The sequence below is a fragment of the Rhincodon typus genome, chromosome 10 (assembly GCF_021869965.1).
Source record: "Rhincodon typus isolate 14 chromosome 10, sRhiTyp1.1, whole genome shotgun sequence".
Classification (NCBI taxonomy): Eukaryota; Metazoa; Chordata; class Chondrichthyes; order Orectolobiformes; family Rhincodontidae; genus Rhincodon; species Rhincodon typus.
This window is the reverse complement of record NC_063341.1, coordinates 39,478,498-39,499,828: the sequence shown is the minus strand read 5'-3', so window position 1 is coordinate 39,499,828 and position 21,331 is coordinate 39,478,498. Positions and strand designations below refer to the sequence as shown.

Here is a 21,331-nt window from a genome sequence, read left to right as displayed (position 1 = left end):
AATCAGTCTCTCATGGGATCTTTAACGAATATTACTGGTTGTCTACTTTAAAGTAGCATAAAAGGCTGACTTTTAGGAAGTGCTTTGCATTTATGTAGTGCCAATAATTCTCCCAAGAGTCTTCATAATAAATTAACTACTTTTGAAGCATAGTCACTTGTTTATTTTGATGATGTTGTTTGAGGGATAAATGTTGGCCATAATAGAGGGATATCCCCAGATTCTCTTCATGTAGAACCATCTGAACAAGTAGGCATGACCTTGGTTTAACATCTCATTTGCAAAACAACACATCTGACAATGCAGCATTTGCTTAGTTATGCGAATTTATTCCAGTTATAGCATTTGAAAAATGTAATTTTGTTATGCTATCAGATATTAACAGCAAATTAAAATGTGTGAAGACTGCAATAAAAAGCCACAAGTCCCAGGACATAGTTTATTAACATCATAGGAAGCAAAGTTTGTGCAGATTAAAGACATGCTCCAAAGACACTGGGAGGACTACTCAATAACAGGGGACTACTTCAATACATTATCGCATCTTGCAGTAATTACTCAGTTTCTAATCTTCTCACAGCAATAAGTGGCACTGAATAGAACTGCACCAGCAGCTTTTACAAGGATACCACTAGAAATGGTGCCTCATCAAAAATATTGTGGCATAAACTAGAAAACTATGGGGTATAGAGTCATTGAGTCACAGAGCTGTACAGCACAGAAACAAGCCCTTCAGTCCAACTCGATCTTGCTGACCAAATATCCTAAATAAATCTAGTCCCATTTGCCAGCATTTGGCCCATATCCCTCAAAACCCTTTCTATTCATATACCCATCCAGATGCCTTTTAAATGTTGTAATTGTACCCACCTCCATCACTTCCTCTTGCAGCTCATTACATACACGCACCATCCTCTGCATGAAAAAGTTGCTCCTCAGGTCCCTTTTATATCTTTCCCCTCACACCTTAAACCTATACCCTCCAGTTTTGGACTCATCCACTCTGGGGAAAAGACCTTGGCCATTCACCCTATGCATGTCCCTTATGATTTTACAAACCCCTACAAGGTCATCCCTCAGGCTCCAACACTGCAGGAAAATAGCCCCAGCCTATTCAGCCTTTCCCTATAGCTCAAACCCACCAACTCTGGCAACATCCTTATAAATCTTTTCTAAACCCTTTCAAGTTTCACAACATCCTTCCTATAGCAGCGAGACCAGAACTGCATGCACTATTCCAAAAGTGGCCTAACCAATGTCCTGTACAGCCACAAAATGACCTCCCAACTCCTATACTCAATGCACTGACCAATAAGAGCAAACATACCAAACGCCTTCTTTATCATCCTATCTTTCTGCAACTCCACTTTCAAGGAGCTATGAACCTGCACACCAAGGTCTCTCTGGTCAGCAACACTCCCCAGGAACTTACCATTAAGTATACAAGTCCTACCCTGATTTGCCTTTCTAAAATGCAGCACCTCATCTTTATCATCTATATTAAACTCAATCTGCCACTCCTTGGCTCATTGTCCCATCTGATCAAAGTCCCATTGTACTCCGAGGTAACCTTCTTCACTGTCCCCTACACCTCCAATTTTGGTGTTATCTGCAAACTTACTAATCATACCTGCTGTGTTCACATCCAAATCATTTATATAAATGACAAAAAGCAGTGGACTTGTTGCAAAGTTGGGTGGAGTACTTACGGATTGGGAGGCAGGAAGTTAGAATTTGGTATTTGTGAAAGGTTAGGGGTGGAAAGTTTGTGTAGTATCTTTCAAAGATGATGTGTTCTTTCTATGCTTACAGATTTAAAATAGATTTCTATGAGCAGCAGCTTGAAAGTTTACAAGTACACAGACAGCACCCGAATTCAACATTTGTATCAAAAGACCTTACAATTAGAAGGCCAATCAGTGATTTTTATCGAGACAACAAATTTTTAATTTAGCCAATCAATTTGAACCAGGCACTTAGATACCAAAAACCAATTAAATTTAAATCTGATGACAATATAGGACCAATCCTAATAAGGCCATAAGACATAGGAGCATAAATTAGGCCACTTGGCCTATCGAGTCTGCTCCGCCATTCAATCATGGCTGACAAGTTCCTCAACCCCATTGTCCTGCTTTCTCCCTGTAACCCTTGATCCCCTTGATAATCAAGAACCTATCTATCTCCGTCTTAAATGTACTCAATAACCTGGCCTCCACAGTCTTCTGTGGCAGCGAATTCCATAGATTCACCACTCTGCTGAAGAAGTTTCTCCTTATCTATGTTCTAAAAGGTCTTCCCTTTACTCGAAGGCTGTGCCCTCGAGTCCTAGTCTCTCCTACTAATAGAAGCATCTTCCCAACATCCACTCCATCCAGGCCATTCAGTGTTCTGTAAGTTTCAGTTAGAAAACCCCTCATCCTTCTAAACTCCAATGAGTATAGTCCCAGAGTCCTCAAACGTTCCTCATATGTTAAGCTTTCCATTTCTCGTGAAACTCCTCTGAACCCGCTCCAGGGCCAGTACATACTTCCTGAGATATGGAGCCCGAAACTGCACACAATACTTCAAACGTGGCCTGACCAGAGCCTTATAAAGCCTCAGTAGTACATCCCTGCTTTTATATTCAAAAGTTCTCAAAATAAATGCCAACATTGCATTTGCCTTCCTGACTATTGACTCAACCTGCAAGTTTACCTTGAGAGAATCCTGGACTAGAACTCCCAAGTCTCTCTGCACTTCAGACTTGTGAATTTTCTCCCCATTTAGAAAATAGTCCATGCTTTTATTCTTTTTACCAAAGTGCATGACTTCACACTTTCCCACGTTGTACTCCATCTGCCACTTCTTTGCCCACTCTCCTAACCTGTCCAAATCCTTCTGCAGTTTCCCCGCCTCCTCAATGCTACCTGCCCCTCCACCTATCTTTGTATCGTCTGCAAACCTAGCCAGAATGCCCACAGTTCCTTCATCTAGATCATTAATGTATGAAGTGAAAAGTTGTGGTCCCAACACTGAACCTTGCGAAACACCACTTCATGAGAAAGACCCTTTATCCCCATTCTCTGCTTTCTTCCAGACAACCAATCTTCCATCCATGCTAGCACCTTGCCTCAAACACAGTGGGCCCTTATCTTGCTCGGCAGCCTCCTGTGTGGCATACCTTCTCAAAGGCCTTTTTGAAGTCCAGGTAGATAACATCCATTGGCTCTCCTTGGTCTACCCTGCTCGTTACTTCCTCAAAGAATTCTAGCAGATTTGTCAGGCATTACCTCCCCTTGATGAAACCATGCTGACTTTGCCCTATTTTACTAAACACTTCCAAATATTCAGAAATCTCATCCTTTACAATGGACTCCAAAATCTTAGCCATGACCAAGGTTAGGCTAATCGGCCTGTAATTTTTTGTCTTTTGCCTTACTCCCTTTTTAAACAGGGGTGTCACGTTAGCAATTTTCCAGTCCTCTGGGACTCTCCCTGACTCTAGCAATTCCTGAAAGATCACCACTAACGCTTCCACCATCTCTTCAGCTATCTCCTTTCCAACTCTGGGGTGTAGTCCATCTGGTCCAGGTGATTTGTCCACCTTCAGGCCAATCAGTTTTACTAGCGCCTGTTCCTTGGTGATGGCCACCATACTCAGCTCTGACCCCTGACTCTCTTGAATAAAAATATAAAGTGGAGGTTGACACCCGCCTCTGAGAACTAAAACCAAAACATCCAAAAATGAGCACCTCGCCCTGGTTCTAATGTAAGAAATTGATATGCCATCAAGTGTATAAAAGAAGAGGGCAGTTGGACAAAGACAGGAGAGCTAACTGCCATCTGCCAGCTCTCAGCAGGGAATCACTGGCTCTCACAGACTCATCTAAGTCTTAGAGAAAACACCATCTAATGAACAAAGGTACCTACGACACAATTTGTGAATATTCCTGACAGAAGAATTGACAGAGAAGGCACAGAGCATTTTGGAAGATACGTAGCCTGGCTATAATTTTGAGTAACAAAATTCTACTTTTAAAATTTTATTTTATATTAGTGGTACTTGTATTTAATGGAACAGCATACTATTAGAGTCTTGTTTTATTCGGGAATAGTTAGTAGTTAGAAGGGATTTATTTAGTTTGTTAATGGTTTCGTTAATTTGTACGCTGTTAGAGTTAGATAAATAAATTGTCACTTGCTGATTATAAAGTGAGTGTCAGGGATTTGTTTTATTTAACCACCAGAAGTTTCAGAAAGGCAGGTTATACCACTTTTCACACTCCTTTTACAGATTACAGGGCGAGGTGCTCCTCTTTGGGTGTTTCAGTTTTAGTTTTCAGAGGCAGGGTGTCAACCTCCACTTTGTAACAGACACAGCATCAATCTTTGTGGCACACCTCTGGTCACAGGCCTCCAATCTGTAAAGCAGCCCTCCACCACTACCCTCTGCCTTCTACTTTCGAGCCAGTTCTGTATCCAAATGGCTAGTTGTCTCTGTATTCGATATGATATAACCTTGCTAACCAGTCTACCATGAAGAACCTTGTCGAATGCCTTACTGAAGTCCACACGTCCACCACTACACGCTCATCAATGCTATTCGTTACTTCTTCCAAAAAACTCAATCAAATTAGGGAGACACAATTTCCCATGCACAAAGTCATGTTGCCTATCCCTAATTAGTCCTTGCATTTCCAAATACATGTAAATCCTGTCCCTCAGGATTCTCTCCAACAACTTGCCCACCACTGATGTCAGGCTCACTGGCCTACAGCTCCCAAGCTTTTCTTTACCACCTTTCTTAAATAGTGGTGCCACATTAGCCAACCTCCAGTCTTTCAGCACCTTACTTGTGGCTACCTATGATACAAATATCTCAGCAAAGGGCCCAGCAATCACATCCCTAACTTCCCATAGAGTTCTAGGGTACACCTGATCAGGTCCTGGGATCTTGTCCACCTTTATGTGTTTTATAATTCGGTCTCATTTAACATCAAGATTTTATTTCTTTGTATAATGCATTTGCAATTACATCAAAAGCATTTCTTTAGACTGCATTAAGTGATACACAGTAATTCAACCTGATTTGAAGGGAGACCAAGTGGACCAATCTACATTTTATCCATGAGGTGTTTACCCCCATTTAGCTGGCTAAAATAAGGGATCTCAACATTACGTGGAGTAAACCACATTTTAGCTCATAATACTGGATCCGTATGCAAAATATGAAAGATTCATGGATCCAAAATTGTTGGTAAATCTTTGAAATTTAACAACAAAATTCTGCAAGATCCTGGAATCTTAAAATGTTTCCCATTAAAGCAATCGTTGATTAATAGTTAATTGCTAGTAAGAGAATATTCAGAGATTTAAATATACACCACAGGTAATAATTGTAAGCAAGAACACAACAACTTGTAAGTACTCTGATGCAGTGCAATTTGCACGATCAGAAAAGTATCTACAAAATATCATAGATAGTAGGAACTGCAGATGCTGGAGAATCTGAGATAACAAGGTGTAGATCTGGATGAACACAGCAGGCCAAGCAGCATCAGAGGAGCAGGAAAGCTGACGTTTCGGGCCTAGACCCTTCTTCAGAAATGTCATATCATAGATCAATTAAACACCTCTCCTACACTGCTCAAGAAGTTTGTCCTTATCTGGTTCCACTCTTAATTAGCTGATAGTAGGCACACAAATGGGTTATTTTCCAGTCTCCTCACCATTACTCTACCAGTCGCCAAAGGACCTACCCTCGTCTTTCTCCTTTTCCTCACATACTTTTCACAATATGAGGGTCAACTATCATACCTGTTGTGATCTTTTATTAATTCATTCACAGGCTGAGAGCTTCACTTGCTGGGCCAGCATTTATTACCCATCGCTAATTGCCCAGAGGGCAGTTTAAGAACCAACCACATTGCTGTGGATCTGGGGTCACATGTAGACCAGACCAGGTAAGGATGGCAGTTTCCTTCCCTAAAGAACATTAGTCAACCAGATGGGTTCTTCCGACAATAGATTCATGATCATCATTAGGCTCTTAATTCCAGATTTGTATTGAATTGAAGTTCCACCATCTACCATAGCAGGATTCGACCCGGGACCCCAGGACATTTCCTGAGCCTCTGGATTAATAGTCTAACGATAATAGCACACCACCACCCTTTATCAATTAGTTCTACTTCATTTCTGGATTCCAAACTTTCTCTGTGTCTTCAAGGTGTATGCCAGGCTTCCAGTCTTACATGGGCTATTACTTCATCCAATTAAAAATCCGGAAGGTTGAAACAATTATGTTGGGTCCTCACTGTCAATTGGCATTAGTTCTACGTCCCCTCCTGGCTTTCTCATCACTTGTACCTCTTGGCCATTGCCTTGTTGTTTGCAACCATGGTCGATTATATGATTCCAATCTAGGGTGCAAACTCAAATACTTTGCAACATAGCCTATTTTCACCCTGATAATATCACTCTGGTCCGATCCTGCCTTAGCCCATCCGTCACTGAAACACTCATGTCTTTGTCCATCCAATATTTTCCTTGCTGTCATCAATATCCGTAAACTTCAGCTCATCCAAAACTCTGCAACCCATATCCTATTCACCATTGTGATCTGTTAACAGTCTGAGCCTTTCTTCTGTCTGTAAATACCCATTGGCCCTGCAAACCTATCTTTCATTTCTCAAGCTCTCTGGCTTCTTCTAAATTGAATGCCTATCTTCCACGCTTCCTGCAACCCCACCCTCCCCCTGCAAACCTCCACCCCAACATAACCTGGCTCAGCAAAATGGCATCTCTTCTCTCAACTCCTCCATCTCTTTCCCTCTGCCTCCTTAGGACAAAACCCACTTCTTTGGTCATGTTTTTGGTAAACCATCACAATGTTTCTTTTTGTCATGCTGATCATTTTTGATTACAACACTCAAGCATTTTAGGTTGATTTTACTGTTATAAAAAGTCATTTCCTCTATCAGTTGGAGTACTGTGCTAAAGACACCCTAAAAAAGACAGTGCATTAATAACTGGTTCACTTGCAACTGAAATCCACTCTTTGAAACTAACCCTTCTAAAAGGTCACACTTTTGTAATTATGAAAGCAAACAATATGTAAAAAGTATAGCTGCATGACAAGCAACAGAAAAAGAATTCTCAGTCTGCATTGTTACAAAATACGATTCAACATGCAGCAATTCCCCCTTAATAAAAGGTTATCTATAGCAATACCTTCTGTTAAGAATTTACCTTTACTAGTTTATTCCTTTGTCCTTCTCCTCTTTGTCCAGATTTGCTTTGATGCACAGAACATGGCTATTAGAAATCCAAAAGAAACTCAGAATTAAATGGTATCTTGTATTTTAATGCATGAAAAAATGCAACTTGGTTGCGTTGCATTATGGGCATTCAATGACAGCATTTTTAAACTCAGAACTGACTCATTTTGTCACTGTGCTGTTCTTTCTGATACATGAAAACAAAGCAATTTAAATAGAGATCACAGGAAATGAATGCAGATCTTTTTTTTACAAAAGAATCCCTTCAGTATGGAAGCAGGCCATTTGACCCTCCATGTCCACACCAACCCTCCAAACAGCATCCCACCCAGACCTACGCTCTACCCTATCCCTGTAACCTTGCATTTCGCATAGCTAATTTCCCTTGCCTACACATCCCCGGATACTATGGGCAATTTAGTGTGGCCAATCCACTAAACTGCATATCTTTGGATTATGGGAGGAAACCAGAGCACCCAGAAGAAACCCATGCAGACACAGAGAGAATATGCAAACACCACACAGACAGTCACCTGAGGGTGGAACTGAACCTGGGTCCCTGGCAGCAGTGCTAACCACTGAGTCATCATGCCACCCCAAGAGTACGAAAAACTTTGACAACTCTTTCTCACTGAATCTCCTCCCCAATTAAATCACAGCAAAGCATACAGGAAATATTTAGTTAATCTTATGTTATTCACAACCATGTAAAACCAGATATTGAGAGCAAAATACAGTGGAGCCACAGCACTGGTAAAACATTCACAACCTGAAATGTTTACTCTATTTTCTATACAAATGCTGCCAGGTCTGCTGATCATTTCAGGCATTTTTTATTTGCTTTCATAAGATGATTTCTGCAGGTCATCAAAAGAATCCAATTTCTATCCATTAAACATCAGCCAAGGGTTTCCATTGTGCAGCCTGTGTGGGAATGTGCAAGACGAATGGCTAATGATTTACTACCCCCACCAAGGAAACTCGTTGAACTGAGCTCCAATTAGCTCAAAGGCTGGCTGGTGAGCTTCTTGGGAAATTGCAAGCCACTACATTTGAAGTCCTGTGTTTTCAGAAGCTGCCAACTAATCAGAGATTGGCAGGGTCTGGGTCCTCAAGATCATTTGCTATAGGCTTTGTCATCAGGGGATCAAACTGCAAGAAGCTGTCTTTTTCTTTCAGCTGTCGTGGGGTAGGGAATCACAGTGAGAGGTCAGCATGGGGTTAAGAAGCAAATTGAGGGATTGATCATAGAATCCCTACAATGTGGAAACAGGCCCTTCAGCCCAACAAGTCCACACTGACCATCAGAGCATCCCACCCAGATCCATCCCCCTATAACCCACCTAATCTACACATCCCTAAACACTATGAGCAATTTAGCATGGTCAAACCTACACATCTTTCGACTGTGGGAGGAAACTGGAGCACCCGGAGGACACCCACGCAGACACTGGGAGAATGTGCAAACTCCACACAGACAGTCGCCCGGGGGTGGAATCAAACCCAGGTTCCTGGCGCTGTGAGGCAACAGTGCTAACCACTAAGACACCATGCCGATTGCTTTCAGTATGCATCCTTTTGGACTTTCTCACCAAGCAATTAATTGCTGAGGTGGTGAGAATAGTGCAAGTATCTCTCAAGGGTCAACTTCCCTAGTTATTGCCCTTTGTACACTGACAGGGAAGGGAAAAATGTGTCCATAGTTTTGTGATTTCATGACTGATGTCCAGATTTAAATAACACTCCATGGTCAGAAATAAGGAAACCTAGTTCTTCAAAGAAACTCGTTATACCAATGACAAGATCATAGATAGTAATGTCTTTCACTTCCATCCCCTTCAAGCGCAATTGTTGAGGTTTACCCTATTCCTCTTAAATTAGGGAAGAGATCTGCACCAAGTCCTGTAAATGAAACCATACAATGTCCATTTTCACACGTTAAACCATTCTCTAATCCTCCACTATGCCAGATAGGTAGTGCCTAAAATCATTACAACTCCCAAATATGTCTGCTGGTGAAGGCATTGACGTGTACTGTGCATGGTTAAAGAACACTAGACTCTGTATTAGCAAATTCAGATCCTAATGCTTTTTAGGCTGTCATTGGTAGAGTTGTTGATTGGAGTCTAGGTCTCGGACTCAAGTCAATCTTTTTTTTGAACTGTGACTTGGATAAAATTGAGTGGGTAACATTTCTTAGTTTAAAAACAATTCTTATTTTAATCCTTATTCTCTTCATTCATGATGAACTAATATAAGGAGGTAGTAGGAACTGCAGATGCTGGAAAATCTGAGATAACAAGGTGTAGAGCTGGATGAACACAGATGCTGCTTGGCCTGCTGTGTTCATCCAGCTCTACACCTTGTTATCTAATATAAGGAGGTGGCTGTTTGATGGCACACACACAAGGGAAATCTCAACATATATTACATAAAATACTTGTACTAACTGCACTGAATTCTAAAACACAAAGGCCACTTTAATAATAGCTTTTTGCGGTTTTGCTTTGATAAGTTACTTATTAATCATGCCGTCACCAAAAGTTGTATCATTTGGTGTTAAAAGCTCTGAAGGTATGGTCACAAAGGAAACTCGGTTTACAAATAGCTGATTGGTAGTAAAGAATTTAAGCAGTGCTGAAAAATGATATTTTATCAAAACAAAAAGACAGAATGTGTTTTTTCAGCAATACTCAAGGATTCCCTCTGTGAAACGTGTAGAACAAAGATAATTAATACTGCTACAAGAGCACAAAATTTTGTTAACCATGTAAAGAATAAGTCTTAACATTACTTTTTCCAAATTAAATACAACTTTTACATTTGAAGAAATATTTTTTCCAAATTCATAGCTCATTAATGCCTTGTCCATTCTTTTCTCATACAAGAATCATAGAATTCCTAACAGTGCAGAAAGAGGCCATTCAGCCCATGGAGTCTGAGTCCCACTTATCCCCATAACCCCACATTTCCCATGGCTAATCCACCTAACCTAAACATCTTTGGACTGGGGGAGGAAACCGCAGCACTCAGTGGAAACCCACGAAGATACGGGGAAAATGTGCAAACTCTGTGCAGACAGTCACCCAATGCTGAATTCAATTTGGGCCTCTGGCACTATGCCACCGTGATACCCTGCACTCCAACTTCAAGTTGTCATAAAACCATAGAGTCACAGAGTATTACAGCATAGAAGCAGGCTCTTTGGCCCAAACTGGTCCATGACCACTCAGCTAGTTCCAATTGCCCGTATTTGGTCCATATCCCTCTAAACCCTTCTCATCCATGTACCTATCCAAATGTTTTTTAGATGCTGCTCTTGTACCTGCCTCAACCACTTTCTCCGGCAGCCCATTCCATATACGCATCACTCTCTGCATGAAGAAGTTGCCCCTCGGGTCCTTCTTAAATGTATGCCCTCTCGTGTTAAATCTATGCCCTCTAATTTTTAATTCCTCATCCCTGGGAAAAAGACGATATGCATTCATCCTATCTATGCCCATCATGATTTTATACACCTCAATAAAAGTTAACCCTCATTCTCCTATGTTCCAAGGAATAAAGTCCTATCCTGGCCAACATCTCCCTGTAACTCAGGCCTACTAGTCCTGGCAACATCCTCATAAGTCTTCTTGCACACTTTCCAGTTTAACTATGTCTTTCCTATAACAGGGTGACCAAAACTGTCCACAATACTCCAAGTGCAACCTCAATGACTTCTACAACTGTAACATAACGTCCCAACTCCTATACTCGATGCCTCAACTGATGAAGGCCGGCATGCTAAATGCCTTCTTCTCCACCCTGTCTACCTGTGACGCCACTTTCAGCGAACTACGTACTTGTACTCCTAGATCTCTCTGTTCCACAACATTCCTCAGGACCTTACCATTTACTGTACAAGTCTGATCTTGGTTTGACTTTCCAAAATGCAACACCTCATGCTTATCTGTATTGAATTGCGTTTGCCAATCCTCAGCCCACTTCCCCATCTGATCAAGATCCCTCTGTAATTTTTGATAAGCTTCTTCACTATCAACTATACCTCCTAATTTTGTATCGTCTGCAAACTTACTAATCATGCCTTGTACATTCACATCTAGATCATTTATGTAAATAACAAATAACAAAGGTCCCAGGACCAGCCCCTGCGGCACATCACGAGTCACAGGCCTCCAGTGTGAGAAACAACCTCCAACCATCACCCTCTGCTTCCTAGCATCCAGCAAATTTTGAGTCCAATTAGCTAGCTCTCCATGGATCCCATGTGACCTAACTTTCATGGCTAGCCTGCCATGCGGGACCTTGTCAAAGGCCTTACTAAAGTCCATATAGATAACATCCACTGCCCTCCCCTCATCCATCCTCTTGGTTACGTCTTCGAAGATCTGTAAAAGATTTGTCAGACCTGACTTCTGTGCACAAATCCATGCTGACTTTCCCTAATCAGACTTTGACTATCCAAATGCCGGTTTGCTTGTGCTATGAAGTAAATTCAAGTGCATTCACATCCTCTCACATAACTCTCCAAAACTCCTTCCTGATACAATTCATCTGTATTGTGATCTCCACATTAGGAGGACAAAGGTAGATCAGGTGACCATTGAACAATGCCATTCTAATCAAAGTGTAATCCTATCCTGCTGATGGTTCATCAGTTTAATTCATACCTCTCACAAACACATCACCCTCCACCCAAATCATTAGAAGATATTAATAACGTGGGAATATCAGACAGCATTATCAACCTGTGAAAACTGGTCATGTCATAATTTCAATAGTATCAATATTAGTTATTACTTGATTCTTCTTATTCTTTAAGAGAGGGCTTACAGGATCCTAGAGTTTGAGAATTTGGAAGTAAATGGAATATATCTCCATATCATATTGCGCTTCCTAATTGCTAATTAGTTAAGCAGTAATTAGGGAACATAGAAGCACACAGCACTTTTGTTTTCACAATACTGGCTTAACTATTCTTCAACAAATTATCCCCTACAATTTTATGTTCAGGAAACACTTGTGCATATTGCAAGTATATCTGTACCAGCAAGTGCGCATTAAAAGACAGGTAATCATTCTGTGCATGCTGACCTGAATAACGTGCAGTAACTAAACATAATTATTCATAATATATGTACAAGTCAAGTGTGGTGCATTACTGACACTTCAGCCCATGGATCAGAATGTAATTATCGCTGGAAATGCGGCATAATTAATGAGAGCAAATCCCTAGACAAATTCAAATTGGGATTTGAGCATCTTAAAGTCACCGCATTTGAAAGTTGAACAAAATCCAAAACAAAAAAAACTGATCAAATGGTGCAGCATTACAAGTGAACAATTTTATGCTTCAAGCAAAACCTGGCAGCTACCTTAATGCGTAAACTCAAGTTGCTGCCAAAATATGCATGAAAATACAACATAAATTAAAATTATCTCACACATCCTGCTCTGTCTAAGAATTTAGTCTTCAGCACCTGTTAGATCATTAAAATTTACAATTCCTCATTTCTTAAATACAGTATGGATATGTGCTTGTAAAACAAAAGTAAAATGGTATTGTTAGGTATTAATAAGGTCTAATTACTTTGAAGAAATAAAACAGGAGAACATTTTAGATTTCTTGACAATCTAGAAATAATATTCTATTTAATAGATGGTATGTAATATATTTTTAAATTAAAAAAAAACTTCCTGAATGGAGGAAATCTAAAACAACAGTCAGAGGTCATTGAGTCACCAGGTGTGTGACAGAACCCCTGCCTCCCAGCAAATCCTGTTTTATTTATTTAATGCCTCATAGAATAAAAATTTTATAATAACGCAGCTACTAACATTTTTGCACAAGAATGCTGCAGCAATTCAACTGTAACTTCTCCAGCAACCTAAAGGAAATTGTGCGGCATGACCTTTTGACACATTTTGAGTTTTGCACCTTTTCAACCTCAGTATGATGACTGTTTTCAAAATGCTGTCTAGAACATGAAAATTATTATTTAAAACGCACAGTCAAAAAAACATATAGAGCCTTAAACATCTGTTTTTCTAAGCGATAGATAAGAAAGTTAGATGTTTAGCATAAATTATTCTATTTCTGAGTCAGAATGTGGGTTCAAGAATATGAGGGAATATTGTAAATCAGATGCGCGCTCTCTCTCAGATGAAACAATGAGGTGCTAGTTGCATGACTATATCGACAGCAATTATTGCTGAAGTGTAGGCCAAGTTCTCCCAGCATCCTGACTGACCATTATCCCTCAACCAACATCAACAGAAGCAGATTAAATTCAACTCACTTGCTGTTAGACAACACTGTGGGGCTTTTTGATAGTGCTGTTGGGGAGGATTTACACGTACTAAACAGAAAATATTAGAAAGTAACATTAAGGTACACAAAAGTGCCAGACGAGGGAGATAGCCACAGTTCATAAGTGAAGTCGGGGTAAGGGGAGTTTTAATGAAGTCTCAATCAGGGTTTCACTGCATCCGTGAGAATTCATGCAGCATAATTCACAAAATTGTGGAATTACAGGCATAGATTACCATGTGGGCTTATGATGTTGTGGCAATAATGGAGACCTGACTTCAGGAAGGACAGCCCCAAACGTTAAATGCTCCTAGTAACAAAGTGTTGAGAAAAGACAACAAGGAAGACGAGTGGCATTCTGTCAAGGAGACAATGCAGTACTGAACGAAAAGGATGTCTCAGAAAGTTAAGGAGAGAATTGATTTGGCTAAAGCCAAAGAGTAAGAAGAGTGCAATTTACTTTCACAAGTATTATGTATAAATCACCAGCTAGTGGAAATTATAGAGATATAGACATCGTGGAGTAGTTTCAACAGGGGACATAATCACCCATAGATTGAATAGAATGGTAGTAGTGTAAGGGGCCATGAGGGACAAGTGTTCCCAGACTGTGTTCAGGAGAATTTCCCACTGCAGTGTGTGACCTGTTCAATGAGAAAGGAAGCAAAGCTAGGCCTGGGAATGAGGTGGGACATGTAGATTAGTCAGGAACATTTACGGGACAGTGATCATTACATCATAAGGTTTAGAATGATGACAGAAAATCTATTTGGTTAATCCGGAGTAAGAAAAGTGGAAGTAATAATAGAGTCATAGAGCATGGAAACAGACCCTTCGGTCTAACTAGTCCACATCAACCATGCTCCCAAACTAAATTAGTCCCAGCTGCCTACACTTGGCCTATATCCCTCCAAATCATTCTTATTCATGTACTTGTCCAAATGTAAAGTTGCCAAAGTCCCAAAGAAATACAGGGCTTCCCTCTCATAACAGAGATGACAGATAATGGTTTAACCTGAGGGTTACCACACCTTAGGCGAGAGATTGAGAAATCAGGACCTTCGTGGTGTTCTCAGTTGGGTGGGAGTTGAACCCATGCTGTTGCCATCACTCTGCATTGCAAATCAACCATCTAGCCAACTGAGCTGACTGATGCCCAGAGTCAAAATAATTGACTGGTGGACAGCTGATTTCAATGAGCAAGAACAGAGCTGTGCTGGATAGAATGGAATAAAAGAGAGGTGCAATTAAAAACACAATAGCTGATAATGGTCTACCTTCAAAGAAAAGTTGGTTTTGGGCACGGTCAAGGTATATTCCATTAAAAGCAAAGTAGGAAAAAGAAATCCAGAGCTCCCAGGATGACAAGAGAGACAAAAATTAAGTTCAGAAACAATGATGGGTATCAGTTTGTAAATATGATTGAAATCCAAACTGAATACAAAAGGTTCAGAAGGGAGGTGAAGAAGCAAACAGACAAAGCAAAGAGAGATTACGAAAAAGACTGGCAGCGAACATAAATGAAATCCCAAAGTCTCTGATAAGCATATCAATCGTAAAAGAGTGATAAGAAGAGGAGTAAAGTTGATTAGGGACCACATAGAGAATGAGCTGCTGAGAGGCAGATGAAGCTTGATGCAGAGATGTTTAATGTAGGGAAGTGTGAGGTAATACACTTAGGTATGTAGAACATGGAGAGACAGTGCAAAATGTGGGGCGCTATTCTAAAGGATGTGCATGAATGTTGAATGAATACTTTGCGCCTATCCTTACCTATGAGGCAGATACTCCCATGGCGACAGAGAAAAAAATTCAATCACCAGAAGGACTTAAGATTGAAAAGTAGGAGTATTGGTTAAGCACTAAGTACTTAAAGTTAGGATACAAGGCATCCAGGGATATGGAAGCAAATGGGAGTGAAAAATTGCAGAGGTACTGGCAATTATTTTCAGTCTTCAGGTGGGATAGCAGAAGAATGCAGAATTTTAAGTATTACACTTTTGTTCAAAAAAGGTTGTAAAAATCAGCCAGCAGCCTTGTCAGTTTAACTTCAGTACTAGGGAAACTTCTAGAAACAATTAATCCAGATAGAATTCATAGTCATATGGAAAACTGTGGACTGGTTCAGAGAAGTCAGCATGAATTTGCAAGGTAAAATTGTGTCTCACAAACATGCTGGAGTTTTTAAAGAGGGAACAGAGATGCTGGATGTGAGGAAGGTCATTGATGTGATACATGGACTTCCAAAAGGTGCTTGATACAGTGCGACACGACAGAGTTGTGAGGCAAGTTATAGGTCATGGAATGAAAGAGACAGTAGCAGCGTGGATGCAAAACTGGATGCAAGATAAGATGCAGAAAGGAATGGTTATTGGGTATTTTCTGGGCTAGAAAAAGGTTTGTAATGAAGTTCTCCGGGATCAGCACTGGAACACTTGCTTTTCCTGATACAATTGTCTAGATTTTGTGTACAGGGGACAGGGAAAGTTTGTGGGCCTTGAGAAGAAAATTTGAGAGCACATAAACTGTAAGCAGAACATTGAAGAATATCAAAAGTACATTGACACATTGGTGGAATGGCTAAATAAGTAGCAGATGAAGTTTACGGTAATGCATTTCAGTACAACGAACACGTCGAGACAGTATAAAGTAAGGGCTACTATTTTAAAAAGTGTGCAGGAGTAGTGAGACCTGGGTATACGTGTACATAAAAGTTATTAAAGGTGGCAGAACAAGATGTTTAAAAAGCATTCAGCATTCTAGGCTACATTAACAGAGGCAGAGTGTACAAGAGAAAAAGGAGGTCACGATGAATTTACAAAAGACACTGATTAGATCTCACCTAGATTATTGCGTATAATTGCAGGCACCACACAATAGGAAGGATGTAAATACATCAGACAGAATGCAGAAGAGGTTTAAGAGAATGGTTCCAAAGATGAGACACTGCAACTATGAGAAAAGATTGCAAAAACTGAGGCTGTTTGCCTTTGAGAAGAGAAGGCTATGAGAAGTTTTGAAATAAATTTTTAAAATTATGAGGACAAAGCCAGGGGAAAATCTGTTCCCACTCGTAAACAGATCGAGAGGCAGAGGCCAGTGAGAGACCAACAGTGCTGGACAGTAACTCAACAAAAATTTCTAGTAATTTCCATTAAGTAGATCTCCCCTTTTCCAGAACTGGGAGATTTTCAGGCATCTAGCTATAATGATATCATCAAGCAGGGTGAGCCAAAAAAAATTACACTGAAGCATCAATGGTAAATCATGAAATTATAAACAATGGAAAATCTTTACTTTTAGTTTTACAGATGGTAAAGTAAATAATTGGTTCCATATATTGGACAGGTTGAAGCTAAAATGACAAGCAAATGTTAAAAAAGGGAAAAACGTAAGTTAAAAGAAGAACTTTTCATCTTTCATAAATATAAAATTAGGTTTTCAGCACTGGTGAGGATGGGTCAGCAGTAGTATAATGACATCAAAACCCTTATTACACCTTACTCAACATGCTGTAATTTCACCATGGGTTTTTACACTAAAGGTAAAAGTGTAAGACCATGGGTTGTTAGTCCATTTAATGATTTCTAATTTATTGCATTCTGTGAAGGCCTCAACATTGCATTCATTGGCACAGTGCAGAAATCACCAGCAACCACTTGTAGATTTTCATATTCATAGAATCCTTACAGTGTGGAAACAGGCCCTTCAGCCCCACAAGACCACAGTGACCCTCAGTGCATCTCAACCAGACCCATCCCCCTAATCTACACATCCCTGAAACTACAGGCAATTTAACATGGCCAATCCATCTCGTCTGCTTATCTTTGGACTGTGGGAGGAACTGGCGCACCCAGAGGAAACCCACGCAGGCATGGGGACAATGTGCAAACTCCACACAGACAGTCGCCCGAAGATGGGATTGAACCCGGGTCCCTGGTGCTGTGAGGCAGCAGTGCTAACCACTGAGCCAACATGCCACCCATTTTTAACAGTTGGGAAGCAGTGGGATTGTTCTATACATGGAGAATCACTAGAATTTTCTGTCAGTTTCAAAAGAGTGATGATGGCAAACAATAACAGCATCATCATTACTATCACAAAATCCTGGCCAATAACCTGTAAAACACTTGATTCATAAACAAGTGGTAATTAAATAGAACAGTAATATTTAGCTAAGACAAGAACAGGCTAAATGAAAGCACTATACATGACAGGAGGTGTGGGGATAAGTTGGGCAGAAACTGAAAAGAGACAAAGTTTGGAAAACAGAGCAGGGTCAATCAGCCCTTTTTTTTAAAATCAATGTTACTGTACTTTTAAAATAATATGCATTAAACTGTACTTCGCTGATTTATCTTATACGGCTGCATCACATTCTTCTCTAAAAGCACCATCTTCAGTAAATCAGATATCCCAAATTAAAAATCTAGCATAATTACAGGATTCATCAAATTAACATTGCCACGGTGTCAGAATCTGACCTCATCTCAACAATTAAATCATTAAAAGGTGCAACAAATGCATTACAAGTTAAAAGAAAAAGTGCTGCATTAAACTCATGTTAATTGTTGTTGCCAAACAATCTCTTACAAACTAGTTTTGTGCTGTCATTTTGAGACATCCCTGGACCCTATGCATAACTTAAAGTGTGTTCAATTTTTTCTATATTTTTTTGACTGACCTAGAGCAAATGAAAATAATGGAAATTTTAACATGGGGGATTTGAAATATTTAGGCAGATTTCACTTCTACCTTTCTGAATACAAACACAGTTTTAGATGCTTTAGGGAGAAACAAGCTGAACAGCCACAGTAACAGTGAAAGGAAATACTCTTCTGTCAGTGTTAAAATCAATGAAAAGGCCAAGTCAGATCAATTTAACAAATGTGCCTTTCTAGTTAATTAAAACCTTTTTGTGAAGACTTCCGTATGAAAGGTCTAACGGTGTCCTTTGTCACTATTAGATTGAATGGCTTATTTTAGGTAAAAAAAAAGAAAAACAAGCTTTCCACTGAAATAACAATTACTGACTGAATAATTAACTTTTGCTGCATCATTTACCAAAGTTATTAGTTAGACTTTCCAACACATCCTGTAGTACTAAAATAATTGTTAAACTTCGTTGCATGAATTAATACGGTTGCAGTTGTCTTCAAAAATAATACTGTTAATGTTCAACATTTTCCACTTCCTACTCACCCTTGGAGTAGGCAATAAGCTTTGAACAACAAAAACAACTGGATTTCCCACATGTTTTATGGCATTCACTGCTTCGTCATGGGTGGCATTCTGCAGGTCCATACCAGAAACCTGTAATATACATTAAGATTAAGTTGACTTTTGTTTAAATTTCTCAATGAAGCAAATCTTATATAGTCTATATAAATGAGGAGTCTTATCAACCAAGTGCAAAATAAGTATCTTCTTGTAATAAGTCTGCTTAACCTGAACTCTGGTAAATATATGGCTTTTGGAAGCAACATGAGACATAATACAATCACATGTTTATAAGAATAGAAGAACTAGAAGGCAAATCAGCCGCTTAATCTACTCTATCATTGAATATGGCCATGGCTGATCGCATCTCAGTCTCAATTCCACTTTCCTGCCCAATCCCCTTAACCTTTTAACCTGTTACTAATTAAAAATCTGTCTATCATCTCCTTAAATTTATTCAGCACCCCAGCATCCATTGCATTCTGGGATAGTTGAATTCCACAGATTCACAACTCTTTGAGACAAGTAATTTATCCTCTTCTCTGTTTTAAATTGGCCACTCTTAACCTAAAATTCTGAACACTCATTCCAGATTGTCCTGCAAAGGGAAATATCTGTTTGAAGTCTACTTTGTCAATCCCCTTCAGCATCTTGTTTCCCTCAATTATATCTGCTGTCATTCTTTAAATTCAAGCCGAAACAGCTCAATCTTTCCTCATAATACTGGCCTTTCATCTCTAGAATCAATCTAGTGAACCTATTATATGGCAAAATATGCCACATACTTTTATGTTCAACGTGAATTAATTACATTGTCATTATTTTGAAATACTTGCCATAGCAAAACAGAGCACATGTTGTTTAACAATTAACCGTACTCTGATAGAATCAAACATTTTTGTTTCGAATGGATTATGCAAAAGATTCTCTCTCTTGTTGGATACAGTACATACTGTTGAAATGGTTACTGCTAACTGCTTATGCAAGCTCCAAACAATATACATTTTTGTCTGGCAGAATAAAGACACAGATGATATGTCTGCTGCCGCTTTAGTGAATGATAGCCATTTCTAAAGTCATTTAAAGTATTTGGTTCCCAGGAAGGCATCAATGTAGTTTGCTAAATGACAAGAATCTTGAGAATAGCTAAGCATCCAATAAGAAAGGTTTATGGCAGGATTTTACAGCAAGGGATGACCTGCTCACTGTATAAAGCTGCCCCCACAAGCCAGAACATTCTGCAGGTGGGCTACATTAGGTGACAGTTGAGCCTCTACCTCCCAATGGGAGGAATCTTCACCCCCAAGAGCTGCTGGCCAGTCTGGCTGACTGATATTTCCTTCAGTCATGGCAGTGCCAGAACGTGGTAGCGAGAGCTGTTGGGACTGCAGATAAGAGCTCAAAGAGGATCACAACTGTTCTACAAAGGTAAGTCCCAATATTTTAGGGTGGAGAGGGATCCTGGAGTCCAGGCAAGAAGGGTTTTGTCGGGCAGGCAGTGTGGAAGGAAGAGAGCAGTGCCCCAAATGCAGGCAGGGCTCCCCCAAAGTGAAGTGCCCTCTTCCTTCATGTTGGCTATAAATTAAAAGTCTTTCCACTCATTTTGGCATGGACAGTCGGTGTATCATTCAGGTCAACAGGTTCACTAATAAACTTAATTTACCTTCAATTAGTTGTTTGCGTATTCAAAGATACAAATCAAGAGCCCATTCTGCCATTCAATAAAATCATAGCTGATCTCATTTCATTCAACTCCACCTTCTTGCCTACTGTCAATAATCTTTCACCTCCTTACAAAGAATCTATCTGCCTTTGCCTTAAAAAAAAATCATAAATTCCACCTCCACCATATTTTAGGGAACACAGTTCCAAAGATAGTCAATCCTCAGAGAAAAAAAAATTCACATCTCTGTCTTAAATGAGTAATCCTAAATTTAGTATGTGCACTGCCAATTTCTACATTTGCCTACCATGTGTATTGTGGCAGGGAGCTCAGAAGGTTTGTCATCCAGCCTATGTTATATCACCTCCACATAGAGGACTCCCAGTGGAAACATGAGAAACCCAGCTCACACTTTTAATTGGAGAGAACTTGTTACATTTTGGGGACTAAGGCACAGGAAGTATAGCACAAGAATTGGCAGTCAATTTTAAAAAGCAAATGTAAGGTGCACTCTAGCAACTCCCCGATAGAGTATAGCATATTAGAAGTAAAATACTCTTGTTCAAAAAGGGACTAAGGCAAAATATGGGATATTACAGGCGGATTAGCCGGACCTCGGTCGTTGGTAAGATTTTTGGCGTCCATTGTGAAGGATGAGATTTCTGAATACTTGGAAGTACATGGTAAAATAGGGTAAAGACAGCACGGTTTCATCAAGGGGCGGTCAGGCCTGGCAAATCTGTTAGAATTCTTTGAGGACATAATAAGCAAGTCAGACAAAGGTGAGCCAATGGATGTTATCTACTTGAACTTACAGAAGGCTTTGACAAGGCTGCTGAGTAAGATAAGGGCCCATGGTGTTAGAGGCAAGGTGCG

At 39.9% G+C, this 21,331-nt stretch overlaps 1 protein-coding gene across 1 annotated transcript in view; it reads right to left on the bottom strand.

Moving 5' to 3' along the window:
* The window catches only part of patj (PATJ crumbs cell polarity complex component), a 164,387-nt gene that overhangs the window by 10,874 nt on the left and 132,182 nt on the right, over positions 1-21,331 (bottom strand). Inside the window, exons 28-29 of the mRNA XM_048602089.1 lie at positions 18,775-18,885; positions 7,234-7,299 (exon numbers count right to left, since the gene is read on the bottom strand). Of these exons, the coding sequence (XP_048458046.1) occupies positions 7,234-7,299; positions 18,775-18,885 (177 nt within the window). The remainder of the gene's footprint in view (positions 1-7,233; positions 7,300-18,774; positions 18,886-21,331) is intronic.